This window comes from Haliotis rufescens, unplaced genomic scaffold (genome assembly GCF_023055435.1).
Source record: "Haliotis rufescens isolate VD_foot unplaced genomic scaffold, xgHalRufe1.0.p SCAF_3, whole genome shotgun sequence".
NCBI classification, from domain to species: Eukaryota; Metazoa; Mollusca; class Gastropoda; order Lepetellida; family Haliotidae; genus Haliotis; species Haliotis rufescens.
The window spans coordinates 43,966,856-43,989,617 of NW_025964001.1; the positions used below are offsets into that span (position 1 = coordinate 43,966,856).

General features: G+C 40.4%; 2 protein-coding genes across 2 annotated transcripts in view; one reads left to right on the forward strand and one right to left on the reverse strand.

Moving 5' to 3' along the window:
- Positions 1–1,871: 1,871 nt before the first annotated feature.
- LOC124124065 (malate dehydrogenase, cytoplasmic-like) lies at positions 1,872–17,586 on the reverse strand. Its single transcript, XM_046487189.2, has 8 exons — positions 17,450–17,586; positions 11,588–11,686; positions 11,079–11,175; positions 10,695–10,870; positions 6,733–6,855; positions 4,407–4,583; positions 3,675–3,788; positions 1,872–2,801 (listed from the first exon to the last, which is right to left on the reverse strand). The coding sequence occupies exons 1-8, from the start codon at positions 17,450–17,452 to the stop codon at positions 2,589–2,591; spliced, it is 1,002 nt and encodes a 333-aa protein (XP_046343145.1). The 5' UTR covers positions 17,453–17,586; the 3' UTR covers positions 1,872–2,588.
- Positions 17,587–18,098: 512 nt separating this feature from the next.
- LOC124124057 (WD repeat-containing and planar cell polarity effector protein fritz homolog) overlaps positions 18,099–22,762 on the forward strand; it is a 35,106-nt gene continuing 30,442 nt past the window's right edge. The window contains exons 1-2 of the mRNA XM_046487180.2: positions 18,099–18,334; positions 18,766–18,831. Coding sequence (XP_046343136.2) covers positions 18,771–18,831 — 61 coding nt within the window. The 5' untranslated portion in view covers positions 18,099–18,334; positions 18,766–18,770. The remainder of the gene's footprint in view (positions 18,335–18,765; positions 18,832–22,762) is intronic.

Here is a 22,762-nt window from a genome sequence, read left to right on the forward strand (position 1 = left end):
CTCAGAAACATTGCACTGACACTGATCCCACTAGTCCGCTTTGTCAATTTAATGCAGAACGCCAGGCTACGTAACAAGTACCATATGATCGAACCACCTTCCGCTCTCGGGGCTGACGCTCTATCCACTACACCAGTAGGAGGTGTCGCCTCTTTCAACCAGCAGTGGGGTTCTAGGGAACCTAATGGTCAGCTTGTCTTGGTATTTCACTTAATGTGCAAGGAAGGCACAGGGTTATAATGATAAGTCATTTTCGCTTTTCCGTTCTGTTTTGTCTACCTTATGTCTACTCGACTTGGTTGATGCATGTCATCGTATCCCAATTGCGTTAATCGATGCTTACGATGTCAATCACTGGATTGTCTGGTCCAGACATGATTATTTACAGACCACCGCCACGTAGCTGGAATATTGGTGAGTGCTGCGTTAAACAACAAACAAATAAAGCTACATGTCAGTAATATGAGGATTGGATTGGATTGGTAAATAAAAGTGTCCTTGGGGTGCGTGTCTGGTAGAAATACGGTATACATGTGGAGATGTTATGTGACACCCAACAGTAGACATTCTTTCCATTAGCCTCAATATCATACATGATAAAACACAACCTGGTATGTTGAAAGTATGATGAAACAATACATTACAAGCAGGAATTACAGTTCTGAAAAGAAATATAAGTCGGATGAATTATTATCATTGATCCGGTGATTTCATTGGTGTAGTGTGTGTCACCCGGTTACTTCTGTAAGACACGATGTGTCTGATTGTGCCATGTGGACATAATCTTAATGGGTCAGGTGTTATATCATTCATGAACATGATGGCCGGGATGTTGTCTAAATTTCGTCTGTGAAACACAGTACTCTTTTGAGTTGAAATGAAACTGAACAGCTTAATTTAATCACATCTAGTATTTGTGTGTCCTGTTGGTCATTCTGCCTGGCACATGAACAACGCACTGAAAATAATACATTTTCCATTTCCAAATCTGTGACGAAAGGATCCTGGCTAGGGACACAACTCTGTAGAGCAGCGTTATGCTTTGGACTGCTGACCCAACCATGCCAGGGATAGTGAGATGGGATTCATGTGGGTTTGAACATCATTTCAGTTATATTACAGTGTGACAGCTTAATGTTAGAGGAAAGCCTAATGTGATGCAGGTCTTACAGTTCATAAGATGTTTTGCTGCTTCAGTGAATAAAGGAGCATGGTTTGGTTCTGACTAACCAATAGTCAATCAGGGCAAATATGGGATTTGAACCAACGATCATAGTCTTCTGGAATGCCACCTGGGCCCCATATGAACCTTCAAGCAAGGGGCAAGTATTTATATATCTAGAAACAAAACCAACAAATTATCAGGAGATGACATCCCCCTAGTCCTGCACCGTGACCGTGGAATATATTTATTTTATGAAAAAATAATAATCTAGAAACGCATACAAAAGCAAGTGTAGCCAGCTCAAATTAGCTCTATTCCATCTGAAATCAGCATAGGGATTTTTTTATATTTTTAGAGTCAAGAAGGATATTGTGTAATATAAGATTTCAGAGACTAAATGTTAGTCTAACATCGCAACTAAATGTTAGTCTAACATCCCCCCAGGCTGGTGCAATTCGAAAATGGAGTATGGCTACTTCCAGCCAACATTGGTTCATTGGATACTTTCCGTTCAGTGACAAAAACAATAATGCTGTTGGGTATTTTTCAATATCCCAAATCATCAAAAGGCTTCACTTCACCACAAGACTTTTAACAAGAAGTATGCAACGGTTTAGGTGGTCTGCTCTGGAATGGAAAACGGACTGACATGCTGACTGCCATATCCAGCCCCCATTCTTCCGCGGATAAAAAAGGAGACAAAAAATATGGTTCCTGTTTTATTTCATAGCACTGACAATGATCTAGATGAGCATTTGGACAAATCAACAGAAAGGTACTCTGAGCTCTCTATAAACCCAGCTCAACACCTGACTCACAAGCTGGATATATAATAGAAGGATTATAAAATGACCACAATAAAACTATATCTCTTATTGCATACAGGTCATTCTGTATGGTATGTTCAAGTATTTATGCCCTGATATTTCAATCAACGTCATCGTCACTTTCAATGATTCCAGGTATCGATGTGAGATCACAAACCAAACATCACACCTATATACATTCAAAATTAATGGGTTACTGTAACCACTACAAATGTTTTAATTTAATGACTAGCCTTGTCATGACCTCGACAGATTTAAAGTAATGCTGTAAGTAACACAGTGGTGTGAACTGGTTTCACATACATACACACACATTTACAAAAATGCCTTTTTTAATGTTCTAATTTGCTCATCAGCTTTCATCCACAGTTAAGTAGGACCAGGGATTTATCTAGCATTCCAAACTAGGTGCCCTTGCCTGGCACATATCTTTTTCAAAATTTGAGAATTTGTAATGACACTGACTGCAAACTTGACAATCACAACTAGATAAATCCTATAGACATACCATTCCTGGAACAGAGCTGATGGTCAACCACCAGGGCTTAAATACAAGAAGTGTTAGTAGACAGATTCTATAGTTTGGGTCCGAACAGTCAATCTTGACAGACACTGATGGCCATGTCGCGTTCCTCGACAAGCTCCTTCTGTGTGGCGTCCATCTTCTCTCGGGCAAAGTCATCAATAGCAATACCCTTAACAATTGTGTAACTCCTATCTGCAGCAATCGTAACTGGGAAACTGTAGACAAGACCCTCTTGGATCCCGTACGATCCATCAGAGATTACCCCCATTGATGTGATGGCGCCCTGCAACAAAGGACATATGGGAAATGTGCTTCACAACGGAGATATGTGACCTTTTGCTTGATAGAAATTTCATGGAGCATATTTGTGGTGCCCCAATCTAAACATGCCGTAACAGGTTTTGTAAAATATTTAATGTCCAGTTTATGAGTAAGCTTGCTTTTAGTATTTTAGATATGTCAGATATGAGTGTCAGCTTAATTTGGGAGGAAGCCCGAAAGGGATGAACAACACAGATGCAAAGGTGAGGTGCTGTGAAATGGGGTTTAATGTCGCGTTCAAGATTATTGCACTTATTTAGCGACGTGCCTGCATGTGTGTGTGTGGCTGCTTGTACTAGTCCAGGCTATTGGCAATTTTATAGTGCTAGCCCACGGAGATACCATGCCACAGTTTAACATGAACACTTCACTCAGACACAGAATACTGATTCTGAGCCGACAAGTTCTTGTTTTAGCCCCTTTATGCCGAGGGCTAAAACAAGCACCATCTTTTAACGTCTTTGATATGATGCGGGCCGGGGATCGAACACCTGACCTTCGCTTTACCACTAGACCACGGATATGGTCCATATGCAAAGGTATGACTTTGATCATTCAAGTATCATTACAGATGCCAGTCTGGATACAAACACACCCTGTCAGCGGTGTATGCATTTTCAACAACAAATGGAGATACTAAAAAGATAATAACAACAGATTCAAATGCCCACAACAACCCCGCTCACCAGCAATGAGTGCTCTTTGGTATACGTCTGAAACGGTGGACGCGGTGTGAACATTTAAACTTACTAGCAATAATTGGAATGTTCCTACCCGAGGTAGTGGAGCAAATTGCTTAAATGGTCACTCATCCCTTGCTCAAAACATGTCTTACCTCCTTGGTGCCAAACCACCAGTCTCGGAGGTGGTCACAGATTGCCTTGGCAGCCGACATCGCACTGGAGAGCTTCCTGGCAGCTATGACTGCGGCCCCTCGCTTCTGCACCGTCTGTTGTGGAAGAAACCCCATCGTCACTTGGATTGTACAAAACAACAAATGCAAGGCCAGACATTTCTTGTTTCTTGACTTACAGATTAATATATGGAAATAACTGAACCTCAATCCACAAAGCGATCTTAGCACAGAAACGATCTTAACTTCAATAGTTTAACATTGACCTTCAACAATCATAGCTCTACGTCCTTACCCGTACAGACCCCAAGTTAAAATAGGTCTTCAGCAACCCATGCTTGCCGTAAAAAGCTAAACTGCTGGTTGTAAGAGGCGACTAATGGGATCAGGTGGTCAGGTGTCATCGAATTCCAATTGGGTAGATCGGTGCTTATGATGTCAATCACTGAATTGTCTGGTCCAAACTCGATTATTTACAGACCGCCACCATATAGCTGGAATATTGCTGAATGTGGCATTCACCCCAAAAACATAAACATGTTATCCTAGGTACTCCTGTCTGTTGAGAAGGGTGTGCAACTAAATCTGTTGTGTGTCTGTGGGAATGTTCTAACAACATAGCGTAAGGATATTTATCACATAAATGTGGCAGTGACACCTAGAATCCAAGACTTAAAATATTATCTCTTTACAAGACATTCAGAGTTTTGTCACCTGGATGAATTCATTGTTGAGCCAGTTGTCATCTTTGACAGCACTTCGTACGTCCTTCACCTCGTTCTGTACCTTGACCTTGGCCTGGCCAATGTCGGGGAACTGCGTGGAAGAGTGGTTGCCCCAGATGATGACGTTGCTGACATCGGCCACTTGAACGCCCACGCGGGCAGCGATCTGGCGTTACATGAACAACAGGTGATACATGAGGGAAGCAGAGAGAGATTTGAAACTGACAGTATGCAAGTCAAAATAAACTTGGACCATGGTGATCATGTTCATAGTTACCATACTGCAATTACATTACCAGGGTTAGATTTAACAACAGATTTGTATGTAGCCAGCAGGGCTTGCTCCTAAAAGTCCTGTCCCTTCTCCAAACTAACTGGCCCTCCCAAAAAATGTTTAAGGCCGCGATTGAGTTACTCAGGGGGCTCAGAAAACTTTAGAACACACCCCTAAAACATCTTTTCCTGCACTCTGAGATTAAATGTTGGCAGCCATTTGCCTCATTTCGTGGAGATTTTATGTGCAAATAAAGATGTTGTTGTTGTACAGAACAGTACAAAATGGCCGCCAGTTGTGTCGTAGAAATTGAAGTTTTCCATTGACCAACTGTACCAGTTACCACCATCGTCTAAACAGAAAGTGATGTTCATTCGTTCATTTTGGGATAAATATTTCTCTCTTCTAATAGAAAACAAGCAAAAGTTAATCGAGATGCAGTCTATAGCAGGGAGTTGGCAATGAGAGAAAGGTCATTGGTTCAGTCCCCAGCTATGTCATACCAAATGACGCTCTGCATTAATGGGCTAAAACAAGACTGGTCAGCTCAGAGTTAGTATACTGTGTCTGAGTGGGATATTCATGTTAAACTGCAGCATGGTATCTCAGTGGGCTAGCGCTATAAAACTGACAGCTTACATCTGAGTAAAATAATCTTGAATGCACTGTTAACCACATCTAACCTTACCTATCCTGTGCTTTATAGAAGACTGATTAGTATAAAGCTACACAGTCCTTTCATGTTCAGGGATCAGTAAATAGTTGCAGGAAACAAGAGCTGGTCTGAGTGAAAAATCAAGTGATTATTTCTGTTCTGGAGCATCCTCCCTAGGCAAGGGAGTAAACCGAATGTTAACGTCCAGTTTCCACCCTGCCGAACGAGGCTGGAATTCTGGAGTAACAGTTTGGCTGGACAAGCGAGTTGATTCATAGTCAAAGAAAGTGTAAGGAAGAATTATGAGCAATCTTGTTTCGAACATTTCAAATTGATTAGATATCAGGAAACAACCAGTCACATTGTCACCACGAAGTGTAATCAGTCCATGAAGAGTCAATACGTGCCCTGGAACTGGGAGTGTAAGGAAGAACAAGTATTTGTCACAGAGTGACGAAATATCCCCCGCCTGTACACCATAGTACCAAATATGAAGACAATCCAGCAATTAGTTCTTGAGATATTGTGGCAACACCGTTTTCCAACTCCAAAAACAGATTTGCCTGCTGTGACCTTGAAAATGGGGTCAAGGTCACCAAATCTGACAGGTGTATGCGGTGTCTGTATATACACTATAGTTCCAAATATGAAGACAATCCAGCGATTAGTTCTTGAGATATCGCGGCAACACCGTTTTCTAACTCCAAAAGCAGATTTGCCTGCTGTGACCTTGACAATGGGGTCAAGGTCACCAAAACCGACTGGTGTCTGCGGAGTCTGTATATACACCATAGTTCCAAATATGAAGACAATCCAGTGTTTAGTTCTTGAGATATCGCGGCAACACTGTTTTCCAACTCTAAAAGCAGATTTGTCTGCCGTGACCTTGAAAATGGGATCAAGGTCACCAAAACCGACTGGTGTCTGCGGAGTCTGTATATACACCATAGTTCCAAATATGAAGACAATCCAGTGTTTAGTTCTTGAGATATCGCGGCAACACCGTTTTCCAACTCCAAAAGCAGATTTGTCTGCTGTGACCTTGAAAATGGGATCAAGGTCACCAAAACCGACTGGTGTCTGCGGAGTCTGTATATACACTATAGTTCCAAATATGAAGACAATCCAGTGTTTAGTTCTTGAGATATCGCGGCAACAAACAGGTGGGACGTACGGACGGACGGACGGACGTACGGACGGACGGTCGTGAATACTATATCCCCCGCTTCGCGCTTTCGCGCGGCGGGGGATAATTATGAGCAAACTTGTTTCGAACATGTCAAATTGATTAGATATCAGAAAACAACCAGTCACATGGTCACCACGAAGTGTAATCAGTCCATGAAGAGTCAATACGTGCCCCGGAACTGGAGATGACCCACATACCTGTGACTGGGCTCTGTTCTGGTCCAGTCTGGTCAGGCAGGAAAAGTTCTCTTTCGGGATGGATGGAGCATATTTAGAACAGATTAATGCGTTTGTGTTGGCTGGGTTACCTACAACCACTACCTGAAAATAAAACATGACAAAATCACCTTCATGTAATAGTATATAAACTTGAGAATCAGAATTAGGGGGCTTTCAAGGGGGGTTGTCTTATACACAGGGTTGAAGAGTTTTGATGTTTTTGCCCCTAACACAGACATAACTGTGAGCAAGTAACACCAGAAATACCATGTCAACAAATCCGTAATGAAGTACGCAAACTAATCATGTAATTACACTGTCTGGTTATAAAAACAGTTCATTGTATATTTGGACTTACCTTTGTAATCTATTTGATTAATTTTATTAAAAGTTTCGGCATTTCATTCAATATTGTTTATTTTCATTTTGTCAAAGTCATATGTGAAGTGATTGGAAGATTGGCGCCTCGAAATGAACTTGAGTGGAGAGAGAATGGATATGTATATCATAAATGCCATAATTTGACTCGCTGAATGTCATATTTGTTGGAGTTTGACTATTATATGTCAACATAAAGTTTTCACTATTGCAAGCGTGGAAGCATCGGAGGTGATTGGTCAAATTGTTCCATACAAAAAAATATCCGGCAATAGCGATCAGCTGTACCAAAGTGCTACGCTTATGGTTATTAATCTATTTCAAATATATATATATAGTAAAATAGCACTAAAATTACATGATATTGGAATAAATTATTCTGAATAAAATAATAGTTTCAGATTCAATTCTTTCGATTATTGTATCAAAATTCTTTAGAATTATATTATTGAGTAATTATTCACCGAATCACCAATATATTCCGAGAAATGTGTGTACAGCTGATTGCTACTTCCGGCTTAGTTTACGAGAAAATACACACAGTAATCTAAATCTCTGCATATAAAACAATGCCTATCGGAACAGGAAATACAATATAATCATTAAATGATCATGTCTAGTGTTTTCTTTATCTCAACTTTTAAATTTGTATTGACCAAGTTTATTTGTTATGATCTGTTCGTTTCCCTGAATTTGCTGAAGGGGAATGTAATTTTTTTCTGCAGAAGACAAACACGTTTTTATTGCCATGTAGGGATTGTGTATGCGCTGGTGACGTGCTTCATTTCGATTTGCTTTATAGACGGGGTATATAGATTAGCATCGATTCTAAAGGCTTGTACAGGGGGGTCGTCTTATACGTGGGGTCGCTTTATACATGGCAATATACTGTACAGGGCCTACCACTGTGAGCGTAAATATATATTCAGGGCCTGCTGCTGTGGGGGTAAAAATACATAAAGGGCCTGCCGCTGTGAGGGGGAATATGCATTCCGGGCCTGCCACTGTGAGGGTAAATAAACATACAGCGCCTGCCACTGTGAGGGTTAATATACATTCAGGGCCTGCCACTGTGGGGGTAAATATACATACAGGGCCTGCCACTGTGGGGGTAAATATACATATAGGGCCTGCCGCTGTGGGGGTAAATATACATACAGGGCCTACCACTGTGAGGGTAAATATACATATAGGGCCTGCCGCTGTGAGGGTAAATATACATACAGGGCCTGCCGCTGTGAGGGTAAATATACATATAGGGCCTGCCACTGTGAGGGTAATATACATACATGGCCTGCCACTGTGAGGGTAAATATACATACAGGGCCTACCACTGTGAGGGTAAATATACATACATGGCCTGCCACTGTGAGGGTAAATAAACATACAGCGCCTGCCACTGGCAGGGTTAATATACATTCAGGGCCTGCCACTGTGGGGGTAAATATACATACAGGGCCTACCACTGTGAGGGTTAATATACATACAGGGCCTGCCACTGTGGGGGTAAATATACATATAGGGCCTGCCGCTGTGAGGGTAAATATACATACAGGGCCTGCCGCTGTGAGGGTAAATATACATATAGGGCCTGCCACTGTGAGGGTAATATACATACAGGGCCTGCCACTGTGAGGGTAAATATACATACAGGGCCTGCCACTGTGAGGGTAAATATACATACAGGGCCTGCCACTGTGAGGGTAAATATACATACAGGGTCTGCCACTGTGAGGGTAAATATACATACAGGGCCTGCCACTGTGAGGGTAAATATACATACAGGGCCTGCCGCTGTGAGGGTAAATATACATACAGGGCCTGCCACTGTGGGGGTAAATATACATACAGGGCCTGCCACTGTGAGGGTAAATATACATACAGGGCCTACAACTGTGAGGGTAAATATACATACAGGGCCTGCCACTGTGAGGGTAAATATACATACAGGGCCTGCCACTGTGAGGGTATATATATATACAGGGCCTGCCACTGTGAGGGTAGATATACATTCAGGGCCTGCCACTGTGAGGGTAAATATACATACAGGGCCTACCACTGTGAGGGTAAATATACTATAGGGCCTACCACTGTGAGGGTAAATATACATACAGGGCCTGCCACTGTGAGGGTAAATATACATACAGGGCCTGCCAATGAGGGGGTTAATATGCATTCAGGGCCTACTACTGTGAGGGTAAATATACATACAGGGCCTGCCACTGTGAGGGTAAATATACATACAGGGCCTACCACTGTGAGGGTAAATATACTATAGGGCCTACCACTGTGAGGGTAAATATACATACAGGGCCTGCCACTGTGAGGGTAAATATACATACAGGGCCTACAACTGTGAGGGTAAATATACATACAGGGCCTGCCACTGTGAGGGTAAATATACATACAGGGCCTGCCACTGTGAGGGTATATATATATACAGGGCCTGCCACTGTGAGGGTAGATATACATTCAGGGCCTGCCACTGTGAGGGTAAATATACATACAGGGCCTACCACTGTGAGGGTAAATATACTATAGGGCCTACCACTGTGAGGGTAAATATACATACAGGGCCTGCCACTGTGAGGGTAAATATACATACAGGGCCTGCCAATGAGGGGGTTAATATGCATTCAGGGCCTACTACTGTGAGGGTAAATATACATACAGGGCCTGCCACTGTGAGGGTAAATATACATACAGGGCCTACCACTGTGAGGGTAAATATACTATAGGGCCTACCACTGTGAGGGTAAATATACATACAGGGCCTGCCACTGTGAGGGTAAATATACATACAGGGTCTGCCAATGAGGGGGTTAATATGCATTCAGGGCCTACTACTGTGAGGGTATATATATATACAGGGCCTGCCACTGTGAGGGTATATATACATACAGGGCCTACCACTGTGAGGGTAAATATACTATAGGGCCTACCACTGTGAGGGTAAATATACATACAGGGCCTGCCAATGAGGGGGTTAATATGCATTCAGGGCCTACTACTGTGAGGGTAAATATACATACAGGGCATGCCGCTGTGGGGGTAAATATACATACAGGGCCTGCCACTGTGAAAGTAAACCTATTTAGTGCCAGCTACCATGGCCACTGTGACGGTAAATATATGCTGTGCCAGACACTTTCAGAGTTAACAACGGTAAATGATTAAGGGTTGAACACTATGCTTGAAGGTAAATAAAAGCATACCGAGTCTGCCATTTGAATGCATACAGGAAGGCCTATCATTATGAACATGATGAATCAGTCTTGAAATTAAGCATGAAAGTCGAGGGGTCACAACTTCAATGTAAACGGAGAAGATACAGGGGTCCCCTGATTGCAATACTCTTATGAGTAAACCTCAAGGGCCCCCAATATTCCAAACATTGACAAAAGTAAATGCATACAGTCACAGTGCCTGCCATATTGTCGACACTAGTCTAGCTTCTGGTCTGTCAGACCAGATGTAGGGATTCGGAAAGCACATTTGGAAACAAACTGTGATACAGTTCAAAATTTTATTTATTAAATGTTGAACACTGCATTAGTCAGTACCTTCACAGATTTTTTTGAATACTTGTCCAATGAGTTGCCTTGTGTCTTGAAGATCTTGACATTGGCGGCGAGGAGATCCTTGCGTTCCATTCCCTCTCTCCGTGGCATGGAGCCCACAAGACATGCAACATCGACGTCCTTGAAGGCAACACTCTCATCACAGGTGGGAATCACACCTGCAATTACACCAAGGACAAACACGTGACAGGTTTGAAATTTGACTGTCAAAAGTGAGGTTTGGGAAAACCAAGAATATAACAATAAGCTGGAAAACCAAGGCTGCAGTGAATACATGCTGATACGTCTTTACACTATAGAAAACAAACAGTAGACCTAAACAAGAGAGTAACTATGGTAACAGACAGACCACAACCCAATGCTCACTTTTGAGAAGAGGGAGAGCACAGTCCTGCAGTTCCATCACCACTCCATTGAGCACGCCCATCATGGGCGCGATGTCCAACAGAACAAGATCCAGAGCCTGGAAACACATCATCATATTTGTCAGTTTGTACAGGGCACGGCCGACTTGTTGTTGCTGGTTGTTTGTTGTTTGTTGTTTAACACCGCACTCACCAATATATCAGCTATATGACGGTGGTCTGTAAATAATCAAGTCTGGACCAATTGTGTGGATCGATGCTCATGATATCAATCACTGGATTGTCTAGTCCCAACTCAATTATTTACAAATTTCTGTCATATAGCTGCAATATTGCTGAGGGCGAGTTAAACTACAAACAAACAAACAAAAGCATATTAATGATAACTTAGTAATAGTATGCATGATCACTGATGAAATCTAGTCAGATTTAGAACTATTTCCCAGTGCTACACATGGCATAAGTTACACATATAACACAGCCATGCAATATTTAGCCATTACATCTCACCTGGTTTGTTCCAAACACCTCTCCTCTGGCTATGGCAATGACAAGGGAGTAGGCAATCTGCCCTGCGGCGCCAGTCACCAAGACTTTCAGAGTTTCCGACTGTAAAACAACATCAATTGTCATTTGGTTAGACTGACCTAATGTTGACATGGTTAGACTGACCTAACTTTTATCATACCGTTGACATGGTAAGACTGACCTAACGATTTATCATACTGATGACATGGTTAGACTGACCTAACGATTTATCATACTGTTGACATGGCCACACTAACCTAATGTTGTGTTATTATCAATGTTCCGATTTAAAAGTAATTACCAGTTTTTTACAGACAAAACTAGGCTTGGTAATTCATGTGAATATCAGCACCTGTGGACAGGCAAATAAACTATTCTTGTTGACCAAAACATTGAACATATTGACCAACTGCATTGAACATGATGTTGAAAGAATTAAAATCAGGCAATCTTATATTTTTTTTATTTTGGGACTGATAAAAAATTAGGGGCAACTGGTGTTTTTTAAAGTTGCACGACAACTGGGAATGGCAGTTTCAAAAGCCAGCAGGAACACTGATCATGGTTACAACTAATGACATTGTTATACAGACCATACAATATGTTATAATAGTTGACATGATTAATAGAGTACATGATGTATGTTCCACTAGAAACTACGGATTAAAGTTTCACCTAAAATGAATCACAAATGCCATTATCAATGTTTACAAGTATACCAATATATGTTTACAGTAAACTACAGTTATAACAAAGACGCTTATAATGAACTGACGGATATAACGAACTTACTTTTTTGTCCCAACTATTTGCTGTAGTTATGCTGTATATATGCAGATAACGAACTACGGCTACAACGAACTAAAATTTGTGGTCCCTTTGAGTTCGTTTTAACCATGGTTTACTGTAATTGTAAAAACCATAATGAACCAGAAAACAGGAAAGAGTTGCCATGGTTGCAGAGCAGGGGACAAAGTTGACATATACATGTTTTAGAATCCTGATAACGATAATCAGGACAGGAAAGATACATTTTCAATATCAACATGTTTAACATAAACATGATAAAGAAGTGATTAATATCGCTTAAAACAGTATTTTCAGCTATATCACATCGCATCAGCTTGATGTGGGAGAAAAAGTCAAAGTGATGCCGGTCTCAGACATAGGAGAAACCCAGAACAATGGGTATGGTGCTGACAAACCTAGTCTGCATGAACCAGGATTCAAACCCATGACCAGGATATCTGGCACACTCATAGAACACAACTCTGTGGAGCCAATTGAGGCTTCTTTGACAACTGATGGAGTACACACAGTTGAAGATAAATGTGCACCTAGACACTGCTTGTGACGGCCAAAACAGATCAGCACTGGACTTGCATAATCAGAATGTGTGGGATAAAGCACGTCAGAGTTTTTATGAGATTTAAGTGAGTGAGTGAGTGAGTTTGGTTTTACGCCGCTTTTAGCAATATTCCAGCAATATCACGGCGGGGGACACCAGAAATGGGCTTCACACATTGTACCCATGTCGGGAATCGAACCCGGGTCTTCGGCGTGACGAGCGAATGCTTTAACCACTAGGCTACCCGACCGCCCTATGAGATTTAAGACCTGAAACAAGGAATAAAACCAAGGGGAGTCAACTTATTAGTAAGAAACTTAAACATGTTAAAACAACATTTGTTAACATTTTTATGTTTCAAACATACATGGGGTGACTATTGGTCTGAATATCACTATTGCCATAACTATAGATATTGAAAGAAACTATTGCGATAACTATTGATATTGAAAGAAACTATTGTGATAACTATTGATATTGCAAGCAACTATTGCGATAAACATCGATAGTTTTCAGTGTATCATTTTAGATGGATTTTAGAGTTGAATTAAACCTTGGAGCTGAAGTAACCTTTGAATGTGATAACCATAACAACAAATAAAAGGTAAAGTTTGCGATATGACTGATTTGTTTTTTCTTTATCATAATAATTTAAGAAAAAGATACTTCCATGTTACCATGTGTAAATTACTACCACTCAAAAACAAATGTGAACAGCATTGCATGTATTTTATTGAAAGCGTAAAACTATGGTAAACACAATCGAAAATATCGATATTCCTAACTGAAATCGATACTATTGATAGGAAACTGATTTAACAATTGATTTATTGACTTTACCAATAGCAATGTGACACCCCTAAAACATACTGTGCATGAAGCTTAGGAAATAGATGTAAAATATCTGTTGCTGGCGTACAGGTACCACAAAAAGAAAATTCTTAATAGCATTGAGATTTATCAGAGTGTCTGTAGCCTAGTGGTACACTCACCTGCTCACTGGGCTGCAGATATGAACTACTTATACGATCCATGGGAATATAAACATGTGATAAAGAAAACATTTGTCATTTTTTTTTACATTTCATTACATTGTGTTCAAATGCAAAATAAATTTCTAGCAAGGAACATTCATATGTTACAATTTATACAGATGTATTAATAACATCTCAAGGATATTATATAAGATCCCGACAATACTATAAGTTATATAACCCTCTTTATGAGACATAACCCGACTCGATAACAATAGGATGACGTCACTGGAGGCGTATAAAATAGGATGAGTGAGTGAGTGAGTTTGATTTTACGCCGCTTTTAGCAATATTCCAGCAATATCACGGCGGGGGACACCAGAAATGGGCTTCACACATTGTACCCATGTCGGGAATCGAACCCGGGTCTTCGGCGTGACGAGCGAACGCTTTAACCACTAGGCTACCCGACCGCCCCATAAAATAGGATGAATCTGTAGCTATGTATTTGAAGCCAAATAACATGATAAACATCTGATACTAGTGATAGAAAAGTCTGTACAAAGCTAAGACTTCTCAGCAAGTCTTACCTCACCATGCTCAAGATTGGATGGTAATGAACAAAGTTGGTTAAAAAATCTAAATATTTAGAAGATCCCTGAATAGGCCTTGTATCATGTTTATGCTTGACATGCTTTATGCGTGTTCATTCTATTGTGCAGTATCATGTCATTTTCACGAATGATGAAAGTATTATCACCCAAATATGGCAGTTGGGTGCATGGTCCTAACTCAAAGGAAACTTGTATACCTCAACATGCTTTATTTTATGACACAAAAGTGAGCGAGACCTTCAATACACTCCACTCTCAATTTATAGCATATCAAATGAAAGAACGATGTAAGGAGCTTTGTTTCAATACCTCACATACATGAAATAGCCTAGTTCTCACATTGGGCAAAATATCCCGGACTGACCACTTTTAATCCCCCTGGCACATAATGCAGGGGTATATAGTCATCATCTGGTCTGTCTGTCTGTTCATCCATTTTCATTTTCTTCTCCGAGAAGTTGTGGTATCGTCAAGTCACACAAGTTTGATCGACATGTAACTTTGATCGGCAATTTTGAATGTTAATTCTTGCAATATGTAATGAGAAATTACGGTACCTACAGCTTTGATCTTCTGGGAACACAACTTTCGTTCGCTTGGACCAGAAAATGCTTCATGTCAAGTTACTAAATTCAAATTATAGCTCATATTCTGAAGAAAGTCCACTTCTTTTTGTGTACGATAGCGATAGATCTGATGTATCTATTCCACTGATCGAATAGGCACATAAGCATCACATTATTTTGTTTGTACTGCCTGCACACACGTCCCATGTTTTACAGCCATTGGATGTTGGTTGCTTTGGACCTTTTTTGCTAAAATGTACAACCTCCGTCATACGTATATGTGAGAAAATGCTACATTTTCAGTAAATAAACATTCTGTTTGTGAACTTGGCTGTAGAGCTTATAAACCTGTTGCTGACACCAGAAAATTTGCAATCCTCTTTCAGGACATGTGGAGTCAACCCATTTGACAAGTCTACCACCGCCAATATCAACTTTGCGCCATCAAAAGTTTTTAAGTCAGTTGAGTGATTCAGTGAGTTTGGTTTTACGCCACTTTTAGTAATATTCCAAAAATATGAGGGTGGGGGAGACCGAGAAATGGGCTTCACACATTGTACCCATGTGGGGAATCAAATCCGAGTCTTTGGCGTGACGAGCGAACGCTTTAACCACTAGGCTACCCCAATGCCCCTAAAGATTGAACATTCACTGCATCCTGATACTGGTATTATTGATTCAAGTGTGTCAGTTGGAGACAAGGATGTCACTTCACATACTGAGGGCAATGATGTAGTAGGATTCTTTAAAGACAAGAAGACTGTACTTTTCTAGAAAGCTGTGTCTACTAAAAAGAGAAAGGTTCTGAGCGCTATTGTCGGGGGCAAGGCCATCACCAAGGATGTCATTCTGAACATAATTGTTTCCCATCAGACTGTGAAATCGGCACCCAAAAACAGAAATCAAGCACCTAAACCATGTAAAACTTCAAAAAAAATATACTGTCACTGCGAAGAATGCAAGTACTTCTGGAACTTCACGGACCAACGCGCATCATAGTTTTGATTCGTACGATAGTGATGTGACAAGTGATGACGAACTCTGCTACAAATACATCCAATTTGTACCTGATGAGGTTGGGGCTAGTGTCTCATTAATAATTACAACCTGGGCACAATGTACCCACCCTACATGTCAGCACTTGACACATAAACGTATCTGCATGCCAGTTCGTGTTGTGCGTCAACATTCTGAGTTTTGGTGCCCCTGTCACCATGAGCCTGAAGAATAACTACCTGTATCAACCTTGTAAATAAGCTGGATATTTGTGACTTTACATTGGGTTTTTTCAATATTAAAACATAAAATGAACGTTTTATGGACAAAGATATCATAAAACAACTGTGGACTGTTCTAATTCGGATTTTGACACAAGACATGTCATCTCGGTTATGTGACAAGCGAGCCAATCAAATGATCAAACTTGTGTTACGTAGCTTTCTGGGTCACTTCTGTTGACAGTGAGAGGGTGATGATGCCGCGAGTGTCAATTTGAGTGGAAATATCTGGATTTCAGAAATGTTTGTCATAAATAAACAAGTTTAGAGGTAAGATATTTGAAAAATAGATCATATGAATATTATTATGAATATTCAGCGACTTTTCTTAAGTGATCAAACTTCCATGACACGAGGATACTGTATTCCAAAGGTGCTCCGCAAATTTGAATGTGCATTCAAGAAATCAAATTCAACAGCCAAAAAGGTTTTAGTATTTCTTACAAAGCACCCTCAAATGAGAGTGAGGATCATAAAGTGGTTTCTGGTTCCCCTATTGAAACGACTGGTGTTTTTCAAAATGCCCCAACTTTATTGTTACTGGTAGGCCCAAAAGGCACTTCATGTTGGTCAACTTGAATGAACACAGGACATCATTTTATACATGATTCCTTTCAGGATTCCAAAGAAGAAAAGCTGCTTGCCACTCTCTGCAACTGTCATGAGAGAACAATAATAAAGATCTTTCACTCATCACTGCAACACCGAAGACGACCGGTGCCCCTCCTTAGCCCCCACCCCGCCCCCCACAAAACAAATTCAAGTTACCTTTTCACACAAATTAAACACAGCCCTAAGCGAGAACAACATAGTGACGGCAAACAATAATAGTGAAGCATGGGTGAATTAGGGAGGCTGTAGGCATCAGTACTGCTTTGTCATGAGGTCATGAAGTGGCGATCAGCTGTGTGTGACTTAACTGCACATACTTGGAGGACTGTCAAGGTCACTATGCAACGAGACAACACTGATTCCTAGACATTCAAAGAGAACCAGATGAAATGCGACACTTGGAAAAGGGTATGTCGAAGACTAATAACTTTCGGAACAATGGTAAATGCCTACCATTCTGGACGTTTACTTTATCCACGAGACCACGCTTCTCTCTAATGTTGATTCACTACCGCCGGCTGAGTGATGTGGTAAGGTCAAGGACGGGCAGCTGTCGCAAGTTGTAAAACGCATTTTGATTGGATCGTATCCTGAAAATGGACCAATGAATAAGAACATTAGATGGAACAATCGTGACCAAGTCAGGCCATAAGCTGGTTCCCGGCTCCCTATGCGCGTCGTCAACTTGCGCCAAGATTGTAAACTGTTTAGGTAGACCGGAACCCAGTCTAACGAATACGTTACGGAAAGATGCGAGTGGTGACGAATGTAGATCCGTGGAGCTCACCATTGCATCATGTGGAATACATAGTCATGTCAAATTAGATGTCAAAGAAACCAGCTGAAAATCTACCTACTAAGATCTACCTCTGATCAAAATTAATTCTGAACTTTTTTCGTAAACTAGATCTAGGGGTGGTGCCTAACAATAATATATGGCCTGATATATTAACTCTACTTAAAATTAGTTGTTTTTGTTTTTTTTGTTTCGAGTCCACTACCGCAAACCATCTTAGTCTCTGCGCAAACTGATTTCGGTAAATCAAATAAATTATCGTGGTCATCCCTTTACACATTACACATGAAAATCACCAACTATATGCTAGACTGGTTCCCGGATCCTCAGCTCGGTCAACGAACGGGAACCAGCCTTTGCCGAATGGCTTACTCGATCCGGTTAATATATATCGTTCCGGATTTTAACATTGGGCGTCACGTTTGCGCATGCGTCGATATTAGTTTGTTTACTTCCGATTTTGAGCCGACAAAATTCTGAAGTTTTGCAGATTAGTTTGCGACCTCAGAAGAATCGCTGTTTTTTTATTTTAACAACCACGTGTACGATTCCATCTGTTTTACATTAACTTCTAGGGCTTCTAGTTTACTGCCTGTGGCATATTTGCTATTTTCTTGACTTTCCCGAGTAAAATTGTCAACAAACTGAACACAAACATGTCAAAAACATACAAGAAGATAATTTAGTCTGTGATCAGGACACGCATTGACTGAATGTGTACTCCCGAAGTAGTTACATTTTGAGGGTTAAGTGCATGACAATTGTAAAGTTAAATTACGAGAGTAATATTTATGATGCTACAATTTGTAGAATTAGAAAATATGGTGAAATTACCATACATGAACATCGTTGATACCAGAGATCTATTATATGGTCTCTGCTATGACTTAAGGAGGATCTGATTTGCTCTTCTTATTTACACCCGTATCCTTCTGTGTTTGGATCTATTTATGACAGACAGATGTTATTTCAGTTTCAATGGTGACTTGTCTGAGTGAGCTGTTTCTCTGGTCTCTGAAAAATCATTACTCAATACCAGGTAAATTCTATAGAAGTTATAATGATAATATTAATTATGTTGGACTTCGTTTTTATGAATGTTGTGTTGTATCATCGCTAAATCAACATAGTGCACACATGGCATATATATATACATAGTTCCTCGCTTGGCTTGATATTCAAATAATTCACAGAACATAGATGCTAAACAATATCAAGAATATGTCTAGTAAAGAATAGAATCTGTTTCAGGTTTAAGTGCAAGTAGCGCTGTCACTGCCAATTCACTAAGCATTACTATTGTTTTATGTGGTATGATCCGTTGTAAGATGTGTGCTAATTGAGATTGTTCAATACTGTTCGCTTACAGTTGTGACTTTTAAATGTTTAGTGACTGATCAGCTAGTGTTTATGCCCTAGATAATGTAAGTTTGTACTACTCATGATGATGCCATCATGGTCAGTATTGGCACAGTTTCTAATCAGAATTACAATGAAACCTCTTTTAGTCCAATGTCGGAAAGCCTGACGTCTGGATATTTACTGTTGGAAAGACTATAAATATCTGGGATGTTAGGATTCAAACTCATTGGCAATCCAAGTGGGAAAAAAATAATTATTTGGTTAAAATTTGTGATGTTTTTAATGTTTTCTTACGTTCAGCAATGTTCAGTGAATATTTTGCATTCAATGCAACAATATAAGGCAAAGCATTAAGGTTTCTTCCTCTTTGTTGTTCCTGTTGCCAGTGAAATCTGAAAAACAATAACATTCGTTATCATGGTTATAACTATGATCATCATAATAAATACCTCAGTATATCCTCTTCATGTCCATACCGGGTCCAGACATAATTTCCAAGAATAATACATTAGGGGCTGGTGATGTGACCCCTTTTGGAAACCATACCATGTATTATTGATATATAGAAAGCTCTTGGAAATGTGCATTCAACAGTGTCATTAAAATAAATCAAAACTACCAAAATAATGACTTTATAGCCATTTGAAGTTATGAAAGAAATACAAATTTTCGGTGACTGTCTATCAGTAACCCCTTACAGTTCAAGATCAATGTGGAAAACCCCTAACAGTATGGTATCTGTGGAAAGAGCAGACCCTGGGTAGTAAGGGTCAGTCAGGTAGCCTAGAGGTTAAAACGTTTGCTCGTCACGCCGAAGACCTGGGTTAGATTCCCAACATGGGTACAATGTGTGAAGCCCATTTCTGGTGTCCCCCGCCGTGATATTGCTGTAATATTGCTAAAAGCGGCGTAAGACCATACTCACTCACTCACCTGGGCAGTAATCTCATTACTGATAAAGAAATGTCAGGGGAAAAATGGTGCAAAGAGTGAAAATAAATGGAAATTCCACGTACTTATATTTTAGCTGGCAGAAGTGTGTGAAGAATGCTTCCCCAAGTTCTAAGTACATTTTGGAGATCCTTGGGTATTACCACTGTGACTGCATACTCGAAACTAGCAATATGACTTAATGCAATGAATTCATCAGGGGTCTTCCGATACAACATACATACACGTGCATGCACGTCGCTATATAAGTGCAATAATCTTGGACGCGACGTTCAACCCCATTTCACCTCACCTCACCTCTTCCGATATAACTCAAATTCCAAAACTATTTGTTTAACTCCCGGCTATCCTGAGGATATTACCAAGAATTGGGCATATTTATAGGCAGTTGCTGCCCACCTGAGGCTAAATACATGTGTTGGTTTTTTAACATTATATATTCATAATCTGGAAATTTAAGACATAGAAGTGTGAAGAAGTAAGACGAGTTCTATGGATGAACAACTTCTTTATTACAATTAGTGCGACGTTTCGGTGTAGATCCTAACACCTTTATCAAGCAAGTGATGGATAGGGCTACTGACTGACTGACTGATATAGAAGATTTAACGTGCGCTTTCCGACTGCAGCGTATTTCGCACACGGGCCTGGCCAGACCATTTAGTGTATTCCGAGAAGGTTGAAAGTGGTGTGTGCAACACAAGAGGGGGCTTTTAGGGGTTGCTTATATCGATTTTTTGAAATTTTAAAATTTGGAATAATTGCCGAGGTGGGTGGAGGAGGGAACTAAGGGAGCCGGGTGAGGTGGGTGTTTGTATGTTTATTGGATTTTGGATTGGTAGATTAATTAGTTTTTAGATGCGCTTAATTAGGCCTGTTTTGATTAGGAATACGCCTAGGGCCTTGAAGTTTTCTAGTTTATTTTGAGGGTTTAGTATTTCATCTAGAGTAGGAACCTTATTTAGATTGAGGGTGGTTTGTAGTGTGGTTCTGTGTGTTTGGTAGTGGGTGCAGTGGATGAGTGCGTGTTCTGTGGTTTCGGGTTGTTTGCTGTGGGGGCAGTTGCCCGTGGTGTGTCTTTTAAGTTGTTTTAGGTGGTTATTTAGGTTTGTGTGTCCTGTTTGGAGTTTTGTAATTAATCTGTCAATTTTTTTAGAGGGGTGTAGGATTTTAGGTTTGGCTAGTGGTTTTCTGAGCACTTTTTGGATTTGGCTATTTGAGTTTTGATATTGATTATGCCATTTTTTGGTTATTTTTTGTTTGTTTACACTTTTAATTTCTGATTTTGAGATGGGTAGGTTTAGGCTTATTTCTGGTATTTTGAGAGATAATTTAGCTGCTTTATCGGCGCTTTCGTTGCCGTAAATTCCTACATGGGAGGGGATCCACAAGAAGGTTATTTGTTTGCCTGCTTTTGTTAGGTCGTTGGAGCTTTGAAGTATTTGGTTTATTAATTTAGGTCGTTTTTTGGTATTTTTGTTTTGGAGGGCTTGTAGTCCACTAAGCGAGTCAGTGAGAATTAGGATTTTTTTGTTGTTTTTTGATTGTTGGTTATGCACGGCTGAGGCCATGCCCATAAGTTCGGCCGTGAATATAGATTGGTTGTTAGGGAGTCGGTAAGAATGTGTGGATATAACTGGTTGTGTGGTATGGACTCCGAAACCTGTGTGGTTGGAGATCGGGTCTGAAGATCCGTCAGTGTATATGTGACACCAATTTGGCCAATTTTCGTGTATGTATGAAAGTGTGGTGGTTTTAGCTATGTTTGGGTCGGTTTGTTTATTTATTTGGTTAGTTAGCGTTGTGTCTATTTGGGGTATTTTGAGTTTAGGGGTGAAGATATTTGATTTTTTGCAGTTTTGTTTAAGATTTTGAGTTTGGTGTTCATTGAGGTAGTTAGTTATTCTTTGGGATATTGGGGTGAGTAAGGGGTGTTTGCGAGCTAGAGCTTGGTTTCTTGGGCTAATGTTTTGGTTAATTAGGTTTTGGATGAGAGGGTTTGTTTGGGACGCGGCCCAGAAATTAAGGCTTAGATGTTCCCTGCGTAGATTTAGTGGCATTTCTCCTGTAAGGGCCTGAAGTGAGGTGTAGGAGGTGCCATGTTGGGTGCGTGTAATTAGTTTAAGGGCTTGGTATTGTATTGAGTCAAGTTTTTTAGATAGAGAGTTGTTTAGGGTATTGTATATGGCGCAGCCGTAGTCTAGTTTTGATCTAATTAGTGTTGTATATAGTGAGAGGAGGTTAGAGCCGGTGAGACATCTTAATGTGTTAAGGTCTTTGCTGCATCTAGTTTTTAGGTTTTGGACGTGAGCCTCCCAGGTGAGGTGTTGATCGAAAATAAGTCCTAAGAATTTGGTTTGTTTTTGAAATTTGATTGTTTGGTTGTTTAGCTGGAGGATTGGGTAGGCAGGTTTCATGTTTTTATGTTTGAATACTACTCCTGTTGTTTTATCTGAGTTAAGGGAGAAGCCCCATTTGTCTGCCCATTGTTGTATTTTATTTAGAGATTTTTGGATTAAGTTTTCTGCCATTTTAATGCTTTTAGTGCGGATCCATAGGGCTCCATCATCCGCGAATTTTGAAGTGTTTAGTTTAGGGGATAAGCCCTCGAATAGATCATTTATCATTATATTGAAGAGGGTTGGGCTGAGAATGCT

What these genes read in the sequence shown, in the direction of transcription:
- LOC124124065 (XM_046487189.2), bottom strand. An exon ending in AGGTGTTTGGAACAAACCAG is followed by an intron (nt 11,176 to 11,587) that starts GTGAGATGTAAT and finishes ATGTGTTTCCAG; the next exon opens with GCTCTGGATCTTGTTCTGTT. An exon ending in TGCTCTCCCTCTTCTCAAAA is followed by an intron (nt 10,871 to 11,078) that starts GTGAGCATTGGG and finishes GTGTAATTGCAG; the next exon opens with GTGTGATTCCCACCTGTGAT.